We start from the raw sequence: 14,120 nt of genomic DNA, 5'->3' as shown, positions 1-14,120 counted from the left end.
CTACGCCACTGGCTCCCACTTTATTCGGCACTAGTAGACATCTACCTTGGCTTGTGTCAAACCAGTGAGCTACCTTGACGGCACTTCAGCTAAGGACACTCATTGGGTTCAATCGGCAAAGGGGAACTTGCTGTTGGACTTCATCTCCCATCAGCATAGCCAATGGTGAGGGATGATGGGAGTTGTAGTCCAATAGCACCTAGAAGGCTGCAGGTTCCCTGTTGCTGTGTTCAATTCACTGAAGCAGTGTTTCCCAAGCTTGGACTACAATTCCCATAATTCCTGCCCACCAATCCTGCTAGCTAGGGATGATGAGAGTTCTAGTCCAAAAACAGAAGAGAGAGCCATGTTTGGGGAACCCTGCACTAAAAGCCTCACTGATTTCAGTGGGAACTATGTCAAGTCATGACGAACAACGTCATTGCAACTTAAGTCTGGATTCATGAGGATGAGGTTTCTCAAATACCATGTTTGAGCGTCCTCTAGTTCTTAACAACCAAGACAACATCCTCATCCTGGTCCCATCAGAAAAAGGAAGGCATGTGGGATACTTCAAGGTTCCTATCTGGAGGAGTGGATGAGGAGGAACTCCTCACAAAAGAATTTTGATTGGCCAATGACAGCGGCATTCAATATCAGTCATACAAAGGCCGTCTGCCATTGGTCAATACAATTTTTGGGCCATGATTGAGGCCATTCAGGAGTTAGGCCTGGCCTAGTCAACCACTCCTATCTTTGTAAGGCACCAGGCCTCACACCCAGGAACTTAGATCTTAGGTTAACTTCTCTATCCACAACCAGAATTCAAACTTGCAACTGGAGATGGGAGGGCAGGCCAGCAGCATATAAAGTGTATGTGGTTTCATAGCTTCATTCCAAGCCCCCAAGGAAGGCTCCCTCAGGAAACTGACACAGCTCTTTAAAGAAGATAAATCCTCACTTTCTTCTTACAGTGCCTGAAATATCACCAAGAAAAGTTCCTTGATCCTCCAAAGAGGCATTTATGGGGGTATTTTAAACTGGGAGTGTGATGACATCTATCCAAACAAATCCTTGCATATACACTGATCCACTGTGCTCACCCCCCAAAACCACACTTTTGCCGCTGATAGCAAGTGGTTCAAAATGTTAACTAGAGGGAAAACAGGCAAGTGCACTTATTGCAAGGGAGAACACGGCAAGCACCCATCCATCAATCGGTAGTAATTTAATTGTTTTAACTGCTTTTAATGTTGAAGTTTAAGTTGCTGAAGCTTATCTAAAAGGATGGCCATTGTTGCTGTTATTTCCACTGACTGAAAGTTGGAAGAGATCTAGAAGGCTGTCAAGTCTGATCTCCTGCTCAAAGTGGGAGAATCAAGAACCCAAAACTCTTTTGAGGTACAGTGGTACCTTTGTTCTCGAACTCAGTCTGTTCGACTTCCAAAATGTTTGAAAACCAAGGCGCAACTTCCGATTGGCCCTGAAAACAACACCAACAGCCAAAACAGACGTTCAGCTTCCGAAAAACGTTCACAAACCGGAACACTTACTTCTGGGTTTGCGGCGTCGATTTGTTCGTCAACTAAGCTGTTCAGGAACCAAGGTACCACTGTATTTGAAGTGCACTTACAATTAACAAAGAAGTTTAATATTCAGCCCAAATTTACCCACTTGTAAGATGTCCATTAGATCTAGTCCTCCCCTTTGGGGGAAGCCAATAACAAGTATTTGCCCTCTTCTGTGTGACAGGCCTTCAGGTATTTGTAGAGTGATATCACAAATATCAAACTATCCATCTATCTATCTACTGTGAAGCTAGTGAAGATGTAGAGTGCAAGACCTTTGTGACAGGGGCATGCAGATAGGTGCCCTGCGGGAGGCACTGTGTCAAATTTCTGCAAGCTACACAATACAGATGCAAAGCCTGCATGGATTCCCTTGCTTCTCCACACAGCAGAAATGACAGCTTAGGCAAGCCATTCAGGGGACTTTGCTGAGCCATCTGCACTGGGGAGGCTGCAAAACCACACACCACATTGTACTTCCCTTTCACATCTGTTGTACATTTGACTAAGCATGAATTAAGGACAGGTGAAGATGTGTGTTACTATAGCAGCTGAATCATTATGGAAGCATAATCACTATTGTACAGAGATTTGGAAGTCCTTGCGCAGAATCGAGTTCACGGGCAATCAGTTCTGCCATATTGTGGCGAACAGTGCCGATTGGCTTGTGCCTGGGATGTCACAAACCTTCCTCCGCTCCCATTGCAATAGCTGCTTTTCAGATGCAGTTCTTTTTTAAAAAAATAAATACATGAAGCGAGAAACATTTAAACAGTGCTTTTTTTCTATAAAAAAATGTTTGGGGTACTCTTATTTTGACTCAAGGAAATAACCATTTTATAGTTCAAATCGGGGGAAATAAATACAGTAAATTGACAAAAGTACAAAGATTTAGGGGTCTGCGTCCCCCCCAGAAAAAAACCACTGCATTTAAATGAATAAATGTTCAGGCTGCTCTCGCTTTATTTCTTACAAAAAGACTCATCTGAAGACGGGAGGAACAGCACAGCCAACTGAGCTCACTGTTCAAATCACTGATCTGTCAATGACAATTGGAAGATATTTGGGAAATACCAGGCTCCCTCTGGGGGGAGGTGAGACACTCACCCCATGCAAAGTCCTATTTAAAGGTGCATCTGTCCACTCTAAAAGGTACAAGGTGGAGATGTGGGAAGCTCTCAAATGAACCTACCCTCAGAAATTGGTCCCATCCCTGTTCTGGAGCAGGTGGTGGCTGTTGCTCATTGAGGCAGAAGGCAGAGAGGTCAGCAGGAGGTGGAGCCACAGCCAACTCATTCTCATTTTCTGCCCTGACCCTCTTGCCTGCTGAGTTTTACAAGGGCAGCACCGAGGCTGAGGAGCAGAAAGTCGGGAGCACGGTGCCGCTTCTTGCAGCAACAGAGGGCTGCTACCACGAGAAAGATCTCTTCTGAAAGCCCAAGCAGAGCTATCTATGGGTGCTGAGCTGCTGAAGTCAGGTCATCTTATGGGATGGCCTTTTAAAAAGGCATGGGTCACCCACGAGCCACGGCAGCGCATCTGCTGTTGCACTTATTTCCTCATTTTTAGGGGGGACAATTTATTATATACCGGTTTCATTTAGCTTAAGCGGTTTACAAGATAGATTAAAACATCTTAAACAAACAGCAATGGTGATGATAATGGGTTTGGTGCTTCAGAAGAGTAGAGGGGGGCACCACCTGTCTTGCAGTGATGACTGAGACGAATATATAAGGATTTCTGGTGAGGATACATTTTACTGCTTCCCCCTCCTTCTCCCCATATGGCTTATTTTTCCTCACTATTCCTGCCAAATGTACACCTGTGCATGTACATGGATTAAAAAAGGTATGAAATTAAGAACTGATCAGAAATTAAGGGGGAACACTGCCATCTCTCACCGCTCAGTTAGCTGGATTCATGCTTAGATGGTCCTCAGAATCTACATACCGCACTGGGTAATTTAACCACAGAAGTTTCTCTTTGCCAGGGAAAGTAAGAACCTGCGGCGCTCCTAATGTTGTTTGCAGACGACTCCCATCATCCCCGGCTACTGGAGGAACCACGCTGGCTGGGGCTGATGGGAGCTGTACCTCAACACAACACCTGGCGGGACGCAGGTTCCCCCATCCCTGCTCTGCTGCATGAATTCTGAACCTCATCCACACGTGAGGATTTTCTCTCCCGCCTTTTATTTTCCAAATAGACCTCTTGCTGGCTTTGCGTACACACACACACACACACACACACACACACACACACACACCCTGCCTGTTCCTGCCTCTTGCCATGCCAGTACCACAGCCTTTGAAGGGTGGACAAGAATCTGCAAAACCAGCAACCAAATAAAGAGAAGGCAAGCTTAAAAAAAGCAAAAACCCAAAGGCAAAAGGTGCCTTGGGGTGGCTCTAATTTAAGGGGAGGGTCAGGGGTGTTTCAGCCCACAGCTACGGAGAAGGGCCTATTCCTGACCTCATTGCCTTTTCCGTGCCTTATCTCTCGTTCTTGTCTCTCTAGTCAAAACAAAATAGGAGGGCAGAAGACTGCTGTCTGCGGAAACAGACCACGCCAAGCCATTTATTTTTGCTACGTCTTAGCCTGCTTTCTCCCCTGAAACTCGGAGACCCAAAGCAGCTGAAAATACTCCATACACGCAAGAGGAGCAGCATGGCATAACATGTATAACCCTGGGCTTTATCCCACAGGTGGTGGGGTGGTGCTCTGCTTGTGTCAGTGAATGGGAACTTGTGACTCTCACTTCGTTGGGCTCCACCAGCCCCAGCCAAGCGTAGCCCAATGGTCAGGGGAGCTGGGAATCCAACCAAGTCCCCCATCCCTGAGCTTATGTACTCTGGAGTCCAACCCATGTTTGTTTTTTAAATCAGCAGAAGGCTGAGCACATGTACATTCACCCACCCACTGCTGCACCTGTGACTAAACACTTCGTAGCAGTGGCCAGGCTGCCCCCAGGTATCCCGGTGGGCCAAAACATATATTTCCATGTTGGTGGGTGAGGTCTGCATCCCCACTTCCCTTCTCCCTGGCTTGGAAGGCTTCCTGCATGCTGGGCACTGCAAGGATCTTGCCTTCAGGCATGGGCTGTGCCTCATAAATAAAACCAGGGCAACAGATGTCTTTTCTGCCCTGGGCAAGTTCTATGGCTCCCTCTACTGGCTGTCTCCCACAGCACCAAAGGAAGGAAGGAAGGAAGGAAGGAAGGAAGGAAGGAAGGAAGGAAGGAAGGAAGGAAGGAAGCCCCGCCTACTAGCCCCACTCTTTTTGTTCATCATGGCTATGGCCCTCCATCATGGGATGGAGCATCTTTGCAACCCTCCACCTCTCCCACATGGGACCCTTGGATGGATTAAACCAAAGCAAACCCAGAGGAACCCTAAAGCAGACCCTGGCAAGGATAACAACCATAAGTGCAGCTAAAAAACACATCACAGTCTCACATTCCACACAATGTCCCGCCCCCCCCATCCCCAGTGCCCTCCCCCACCACGCACAGCTTAGAAATCCCATTGCCCTGAATTAGTGAAAACAATACCAAGCCCCATCTTCTCCCTTGTTGCCTTATCCCTGCTAGCAACTTTCCAAAGGAAAGGAGAGTTTGGTGGTACAAGTTAAAAAAATACTATTAAATAATACATCTGTAATAAAATTATATACCTTTTTTTTTCTTTATATCCATTTCTTTTAAAAGCTAAAATTGCTCTATGGTTTTTTTTATTCCCCCACCGCAAAACATTTTTCTTTTCATTTCTTTTCTTTCTTTTTTTGGCTGGTGAAGTGACAGCAAAGAAATTCTCTCCTTTTTTTCTTTTCTTTTTTTTCTCCTTTTTTCTTTTTCTTTATGAATGGACAAAAAAGTTTCATCGAAACAAAGTTTGTGCACGCGATACAAGAAATCAAATTATTTACAATAAATGACGAGGAATCTTTCGAACGATGAAGGAGGGAAGTAGGAGGAAAGAGAAAGAGAGAGAGAGGAAAGAAGAGAGAGAAATCCTCAAGAAAGCATTGGTCATGAAACAATCAACATAAGCAGTTATCTTCATTACAAAAGGGATTTAATGACACATGGCATGATCCAGCTAAGGTAGATGCACGCTCGTAAACAGGCCTGTACGGAGATATCGCTTGCCAGATTGGGAATGTAGGCACCAAATCAGATTCTGCATTGCATTGCTCTGAATGAACATCCTAGCACAGAGCTTTCCAAATTTTTTAAAGTTTAGCGACACACTTTTTGGACATGCATCATTCTGTGACACAGTCATTCGGTTCTGCATCATTTCGTGACACGGTAATTCAGTTTTACTAGCAAACCGGAGGTTAAACAAACCCCTTTCCAGCCCCGGGATGAGCACGGGGAGCGCCTGCAGCCAACACACTTAACATTGTCGCAACACACAGTTTGGAAAGCTCTCCCTTAGTGTATGTTTGAATCGATAACAGCCACCCACATTGTCCCCAGACTAGTTTGCTTGATAACCATTTGTTTACAGCTACAGCTGGATCAGGCTCAATGCGCATTGGTGCTGGGGATTTACACGTGATTCCTTCCCAAGTTTGTACAAGATGATCTCCCTTAGAGATGGTTAACTTAAGCAGGGATGGTGGGAGGGAGGGAGAGAGGGAAAGAGGAAGGGATGGAGGAGGAGAAGCAGACCTCACAGGGAATTTAAGGCATTAACAAAAACGACTTAAAGGCACACTTTTTATTTCTCCCCCCTTTCTCCTCAACCTCGGGGGTTTCTTCTCCTAGAGATTAATTCAGGAGGACTATACAATACTGAGGAACACTTTTTTTTAAAACAGCTGAAATGGGTCGGGAGAAAGATACGCGACTGAGGCAACACAGGTAGGATTTAAACCCAAGGATCTAATGTCGCAGGGAGGGGGAAGAAGTGAGAAACTGCAGAAGGGTAGGAAATGAAGAGGCAGGGGGAAAGGCATTTGGGAAGCGGGGTGCGTTTGCCTTCGGATGCCCATCTCAATGTGCAAAAACCCAGAGCAGAGAAATGGCATTTCAGGAACAGGTTCGGCAAGAAGGGGCAGGTCCGGCCCAGCCCAAGAGGCAGTACAGGTGGCTAGCTAGGGCAGCAAGAGTCCCAAGGGTGCTCCAGGCGACTTGGGAAATCCCTAAAGGGGGACGCACAACTCCCCGCTCCTGCCCTAGACCCTAGAGAGGTGTGGAAGCAATTGCAAGCCCCCTCCCCAGATTTCCTGACTGCAACCTATTACGCCCCTCACTCCACAAACAAGTGAATGGAGCAAAATAATAATAACAACAACAACAATAATAATCCACTTGCATGAAGTTAAGGGGAGAGAATCTGAAACTGGGACAACCTCCAAGGAAGAAATGTAGTGTGTGTTTGTGTATATATGTATGTATGTGTGTGTGTGAAAATTATTTTTTTGTTACCTACGGTAGCAAAATGGCTTGCACCAACCCTGAGAAGGGGGTGAGTTTAGCGGCCAGGGAGGGCAGGGGGAGCAGGAAGGAGAGGGAATGATGTCTTAAGAATGGAACAAGAGAGGAGATGCTTGCTTGAAAGCCCCTACCTCACCACCATTCCCCTCACAAAAATCCTTAAAGAGTTAGGACAAAATGGTGATGCTGGTGAGAACATATGCCAGGAGACTGACGCGATCACGCACACACACACATGGGCTCGTTTTGTCCAGTGCAACTCTTTTTTCTTCTTTTTTTTAATAGATTAAAAAAAAAAATCAATTCGTAGTAGTTGTTGCTGTTGCTGCTGCTGTTTTTTTTAAATGGACTCACAGAATTACCAATTAACCCACAGAGTGACAGCTACACAAATCAAAGTCTTGGCACTTCACAACACGGGCTCGGCCTCCATTGGCTCTTCTGCTGGCCTGGAGGGAGAAGACAATAGGACAACTGGTTACTGGCCTCCCATTGGCCCAGAGGCAGACGCAGCTATTGGGCTTTACAGCTGTGATGTCAGAGAATGCTCAAGAAATATTTTAACTGCCCAGGCGGAAGGGGCCAATCGCAACGTGCTGAAAGTCAGCATGGTGGTCAGAAAAACGGAAGGTTTGCTCAGGATGAAGACATCAGCCTTATACACAGAAAGAAAGGAAAGCTGGCTTATACTGAGTCAGACCACTGTCTACACTGGCTGGCAGCACCTCTCCAGGGCTTCACCTGAAGATGATGGGGGTTGAACCCAGGACCTTTTTGCTGACAAACCATGTGCTCTACCACTGAGCTATGAGGTAGGAAGCGGTTAGGCAAGGTCAGGAGTTGGGAAGCTGAGCAGAAAGAGCACTCAGAAGTCAGAGGCGCTAATAATAATAATAATAATAATAATTTTTATTTATACCCCGCCCTCCCCAGCCAAGGTTGGGGCAGCTAACAAGCAATAACTCCCTCCTTTGGCAATCTTCTCGGAGCTCTGGCCCAATGGTTGCCAGTGGTTCAATTTGAATTAATTTTATAATGAATGATTTTAGAGTGTTGTGTTGTGTTGTACTGTTTTATTGTTGTTAGCCGCCCTGAGCCCGGCTTCAGCTGGGGAGGAAGGGATATAAATAAAAATTATTATTATTATTATTATTATTATTATTATTATTATTATTATTAAAAACAAGTTGAATGAATACAACTTAAAAACAAGAATAAATACAATTAAATTATTGAAACATTAAAATATTAAAATGCAGCCTCATCACAGGAGGAGAAAGGAAAAAGAAAAAGGGGGAGGGAATCAAATTGGCTCCAAGCCAAAGGCCAGGCGGAACAACTCTGTCTTACAGGCCCTGCAGAAAGAAATCAGATCCTGCAGGGCCCTGGTCTCATGAGGCAGAGTGTTCCACCAGGCCAGAGCCAGTGTTGAAAAGGCCCTGGCTCTGGTTGAAGCTAATCTAACTTCCTTAGGGCCCGGGACCACTAGGGTGTTGCTATTTATGGACCTTGAGGCTCTCCGTGGGGCATACTGGGAGAGGCGGTGCCGTAGGTACGAGGGTCCTAGGCCACTAAGGACAGAGACAGGAAACCTGTGGCCCTCCAGATGTTGTTGGGCTCCGACTCCCACCAGCCTTCATCCAGCATTGCCAATGGCTAGGGATGATGGGATTTGTACTTCCACAGGGCAACGCATTGACTACCCTTGACCGAAAACACTTATGATAAGATGCCTGCGCCCTCTGATACGGTTTCCCCCTGATCTAAAGGAGCAAACGTACCGGACATCGCAGTCTGCTTTGCCCTGCTCTGTGTCCACTGACAGCGACGCCATGGCACTGACCGTCTCAGCCTCTTCTGCCTCACCCTTCTGCGCCTCCAGCAAGGAGCAGCCGACCATCGCTGCAGAACATTTCACTGAGTTCCAGTGCTTACCTGAGATGAAAAGGAGCAATGCGTCATGAAGGAATGGCCTGTCCTGTTTGAACTTCTGGAGCTGCCCTCCCAGAACACTCATGCGATTCCAACCTCTCTTTCCATCTATGTACAAAAGCCTTCCTTCCTTCCTTCCTTCCTTCCTTCCTTCCTTCCTTCCTTCCTTCTTTTTTTGCAAAGTCTTTGGACACAGTCCCTGAACTCCCCAACTACAATCTCCTACTATAACCAAACCTGGGTACAGCAGGAGTCGTCAACTTTTTGCAAGCTGGAGAAACTGTTGTGGGTGCACATGCTTAACGCCACAACCTTTACTTAACTTCTGTCCTTGGTATCACTTGCGGGAACAGCTTTAAACACACTGTCCTCAGAGTCTCGCCATACACTGAACAATAGCAAGCCCATATTGGGCACAGAGGGCGCTGTTGTCACTCGTCTTAGGGCCATAGTGAGAGGGTCAATACAGTTGTACTTTGGAAGTCAAACAGCTTAATTGCCAAATGTTTTGGCTCCTGAACGCCGCAAACCCGAAAGTGACTGTTCTGGTTTGCAAACTATTTTTGGAAGCTGAACGTCTGGCGGGGCTTCTGATTGGCTGCAGAAGCTCCCTGCAGCCAATCAGAAGCTGTGCTTAGGTTTTCGAACGTTTTGGAAGTCAAACGGGCTTCCGGAATGGATTCCGTTTGACTTCCAAGGTATGACTGTCAGTGCTTTAGCAAACCCCTATCTGCAACATTCCATCCTTTTGTTAATTTGGTATCAGAAATACGACAAAATCTTACTCTGGATTTCAATGACGTTCTCCAGTGTGGCCACAGCATTTGCATTGGGCTTCTGCCGCAACAGAGCTTGATCCATCTGTTCCAGCTGCGTCAGAGAGAGAGAGAGAGAGAGAGAGAGAGAGAGAGAGAGAGAGAAGAGAGCGCTCAGTTTCTACACCGAAAGATCTGAGGACTCAAACCTGACCGGAAGTTGTCAGTGGGGAAGAAGGGGAAGGAAAGGCAGGCAAGAAACAAAAGTGCAAAGCTAAGAGGAGGGGAGGGGAGGCCGCAGGTGAAAGGTCAAAGAACAGGGCCTGATGGAGATTCCTTTCCTGTGGAGCCTTAGACCAGCGATGGGAGGCCTGTGCAGTTCTCTAGATGCTGTTGGACTCCTATCCCCGCCAGCCAGCATGGCCAACGGTCAAGGCTGATGGGAGTTGTAGTCCAACAAAACCTGGAAGGCCGCCCAGGTCCCCCACCCCTGCCTTGGTCCCTTTCTCCTTCTGTCAGTACTCATAACCTGAAAGAAAAGCATGTTGATGTTTATGCACTCAGAGAAAAAGGACAAGAAAGGGCTAAGTTATAGGTGGGCTGGTTAATTTTGGGTAGGGTGCTTGTCCTGTACCTGCAAGAGTGAGTCAGCAAGCATGTGAGAGTGACTCGGCACAATCCAAAGTACAAATACACTTGAGTTTGAAGCAAGTTTGCTCTTGGCCCCTGCCCTTGGCCAGAGCTTAGTCTGTGTTGGAAAGCAGTAAGGAGTCTGCATGCTGCTCGAAGGATTGTATATAACCTATAAGCTGTGGAACTGCATTATACGGTCAGAAAAGGGACTGACCCTACCTAGAACTGTCTGGTGTTTTTCTATTCCACTGGCATACTCCGCTGCTGTGTTGAATGAGCAACTCTGCCAGCCCCAAAACAAGGTGTATCCTTCCCCTTTTTACCTCTGCCCACTTCCTCCTCCTCTGCTTCCCTCGGTTGCCTCCCCCCGTGTTGAATTATTCCCTTTATTATTTTAATTTGTGAATCTCCTTCGACACACATCTCCCAAGGCAATTTACGGAAATATAAATAGCTTAAAAAATGTCACAAACCCATACAGTGGTACCTCGGGTTACATACGCTTCAGGTTACATACGCTTCAGATTCCAGACTCCGCTAACCCAGAAATAGTACCTCAGGTTAAGAACTTTGCTTCAGGATGAAAACAGAAATCACGCGGTGGCAGCAGGAGGCCCCATTAGCTAAAGTGGTGCTTCAGGTTAAGAACAGTTTCAGGTTAAGAACGGACCTCCGGAACGAATTAAGTACGTAACCAGAGGTACCACTGTACTAGTATAGGTTTAAAAACAACACCTAACAACACCTCAGGCAGAGGCCTTTTCATCAAGCTGGAAAACCTTTAGACTTGCAAGCTCTTTGGGGCAGGGGCCTGTCCTCACCTACTCCCATAAACCACTATTTTTAGCTGTGTCCTAAACTGAAGCAGTCAAACACACAGCTTCCTGTTTTCGGCCACCGAAGTGGACAAGCTGCACCGATTTCCAGCTGGGCCTTGTGGAGGTGCCATCATCAGGGCAGGCGTCCGAATGCATATATAAACAGAAACTGGCGGGCATTCATGTGCCAGGACAGACATGCCTTCTTTCTCTGCCTTTCCTACCCCACGAAGCAAATGAGTGCCAGACCTCTTTTCAGAACCTCGGCCAAAGATTGCCCAAAAGCTTTGGGCATCGTCCCAAGCCAGCAGGTTGAGGCTTCGGGACTGCTTCTCCCCCGTGCCAGCTGCACTCACCTCAAGGCCAAGCAAGGCAGAAACGCAGGCTTCGGAGGCATCGCAGATGGCTGTCAGATCGTGACCTCCTTCCAGCGCCAGGACGACACGCCCGTCCGCCAGCTTCATCAGCTGCTTGGTCAGGTGCCCAAAACCTGTGTGGCCGGGAAGAAAACAACAACAGAAAAACCAGAAAGATGAAAAACCACCATTTTCTGATTGAGATGCAGTAATCATCCTTCTCCCTCAGCTAAAGAGACTGGAGGAGGCCACTAACGCTCACCTTGACATCTAAAACAGTGGCCCTCAGAATTTAACAAGCCATTCATAGCAAGGCAGGTGGCCAGTAAGCCATTATTCACTTTTGACTTGCATTCATGGGCTACCTCAAAATATTGGGGAGGTGGGGGCTAAGCGGTTTGAATGGATAAATAATAGGCGAGTTGGAGCTCCAGCTAGTGCAAGCACAAAGGGGCCATAGGTCACTGGCAGTGTATGCATGAATAAAGTCCCAGGGACAATCTCTAGCGTAGAAACATAGGCCCAAAATGGCTCAGAGCACAACCGTTCAACATATAGGAGTGCTGGAAGCTGCCTTATATTGAGTCAGGCCACTGGTCCCGTGCAATTCTGGGTACAATTCTGTGGCCGTTGGGATGCATTTTGGTTTGCCTGCTGATGAAACTGAGTGTATGATTATTGATAATATTGTCATTTATCTTTTTAGACTCCTAAGTAGTAGCAGTTGCCTGGACATTGTCCTGTTCGCCTCTGTATACTTCCATCCTTATTCAGACATTGTGGCAGATTGCAATGTTTAGCTGGTGAGTTATTGAGATGTTAGAAATCAGATATAGCCTAACCCTTACACACACTGTGATTCGCAATATATTGCCAGCTCAAATACTATGAAACAATTATCACGACGTGAACCTCAAACCGGTTTTGGATGATATATTGATATATTGCCCAGCCCTAGGCAGTGGTTCCCAATTAGCTAAGTACTTCAGACCTCCTGTTTTTCCTAAGTCAAGCCATGGACCTGTTGTATTTGAAAATTCCAATATCTCTATATGGTAGTTTTTGTCATGTGAATGATGCCACGGACCCCCTGGTGACTGCAGACCCCCAATTGGGAGCCATTGCTCTATGTGAATGGCTCGTTCTATTTACAAACCAAGGCGAGGGGGGCTCCCCTCCCACATGACCCACACTCACATTTGGCCGTGACAGAATATCCACCCAGTGGGGACAGGTGTCCCTCCACAGCATCGAAGCCAGCAGAAACGAGGACCACGTCTGGGGAGAACTCATTGGCTATTGGCATCACCACAGTCCTGGGAAGACACAAAACAGCCCTTAGAGGTCTCTTAGGAGGAAACACGACAGCACCAGCGCCAGCCCTGCCCTATCCTACTGACAGGGGAAATTCTAGCCATGCTCACCTTCCTGCTTTTTTCATTTCCCCAACACACTGACTCAAACTAACACCCATCTCTGTTGTGTCAGGGGGTTGTGAGATTATCATGGAAGGCGACAGAAAGGTCTACTGCTTTCTAGCCCCAACAGCAGCTTCCTCCTGGATGTCTCCCTACCTAGACTCCAATCAAAAAGGTGCTGGCTAGGATAGGTCTGCCTCCCACAACCTGGCACCCTCCAGAAATTCTGGACTTGAGCTCCCAGCATCCTTAACCAGCATGGCTAATGGGGTCATGGATGATGGGAGTTATGGTCCAAAATGTGTGGAGAGCACCAGTTTGATTCCCTCAAATGATAAGCGATAAGGGAAGGACCAGACTTCTGAGAGGAGAGAGACTGTGCTGGCCATCAGGCAATGGCTTTTTCCACCTGCTCTATTATTTTATTTTATTTTACTATTTGTTAAATTTGTATACCGCCCTATACCTGTAGATCTCAGGGCGGTTCACAGCCTTGCCTCACCCTCCAGCCTTAAGAGCCTTTCCCAGACCATGACTTTAAGAACAGCAGAAGCAGCTGAGAAGAGAGGAGAGGAGTTCAGGGATGTTGTTTTTAAAATAAGTTGTGTGTCTCTGTTTTACTGAAAGTTCCTTTGATATGTTGTTTATTTTAAAGTTATGTTTTTATTATGACTTCTTTGTATTGGATCAAGTTGTTGTAAGGTGTGTGGTCTTATGTTCGGTATTTTGTTTTTTCTTCAGCTTGTACGCCACCTTGTGTATAGCAATGTAGAAAGGCAGTATACAAATTAGAAGTGAAATGATTACAGTGGTGCCTCGCAAGACGAAATTAATTCGTTCCGCAAGTTTTTTCTTCTTGTGAGTTTTTCGTCTTGCAAAGCACGGTTTCCCATAGGAATGCATTGAAAATCAATCAATGCGTTCCTATGGAAACCGCCTTCAGACCAGGTCCGGGGACAGTCTGTCCCCTGACCTCTTCTGAAGGCTGGGGGGGGGGGGGACACAAGGGCTTTTCTTCCCACCGCCAGCCTTCAGAAGGCTGTTCTGAAGGCTGGCGGTGGGAAGAAAAGTCCTTCTCCCCACCTCCCGCCCCGCAAGCTCCGGGGACAGGAGGGCTTCGCTGCCGCCCGCCAGCATTTTAAGATCGCCCCAGGACAGCGGAGAAGTCTCCACAGTCCCGGGGGCTTTTAAAATGCTGGGGGTCGGCTGCCGCCCGCT

At 47.0% G+C, this 14,120-nt stretch overlaps 1 protein-coding gene across 6 annotated transcripts in view; it reads right to left on the bottom strand.

Moving 5' to 3' along the window:
* The window catches only part of HDAC5 (histone deacetylase 5), a 126,389-nt gene that overhangs the window by 1,301 nt on the left and 110,968 nt on the right, over positions 1–14,120 (bottom strand). For all 6 annotated transcript variants that reach the window (XM_079949313.1, XM_079949316.1, XM_079949314.1 and 3 more), the window contains 5 exons: positions 12,682–12,800; positions 11,485–11,618; positions 9,708–9,792; positions 8,772–8,925; positions 10–7,439 (listed from right to left, as the gene is read on the bottom strand). In XM_079949313.1, the coding sequence (XP_079805439.1) occupies positions 7,400–7,439; positions 8,772–8,925; positions 9,708–9,792; positions 11,485–11,618; positions 12,682–12,800 (532 nt within the window). In that variant the 3' untranslated portion in view covers positions 10–7,399. The remainder of the gene's footprint in view (positions 1–9; positions 7,440–8,771; positions 8,926–9,707; positions 9,793–11,484; positions 11,619–12,681; positions 12,801–14,120) is intronic.

This window comes from Podarcis cretensis (assembly GCF_951804945.1).
Source record: "Podarcis cretensis genome assembly, chromosome: 13".
Taxonomy (NCBI): Eukaryota; Metazoa; Chordata; class Lepidosauria; order Squamata; family Lacertidae; genus Podarcis; species Podarcis cretensis.
Note: the sequence above shows the minus strand (reverse complement) of the source record. Positions and strands in the feature narration are given on the sequence as shown.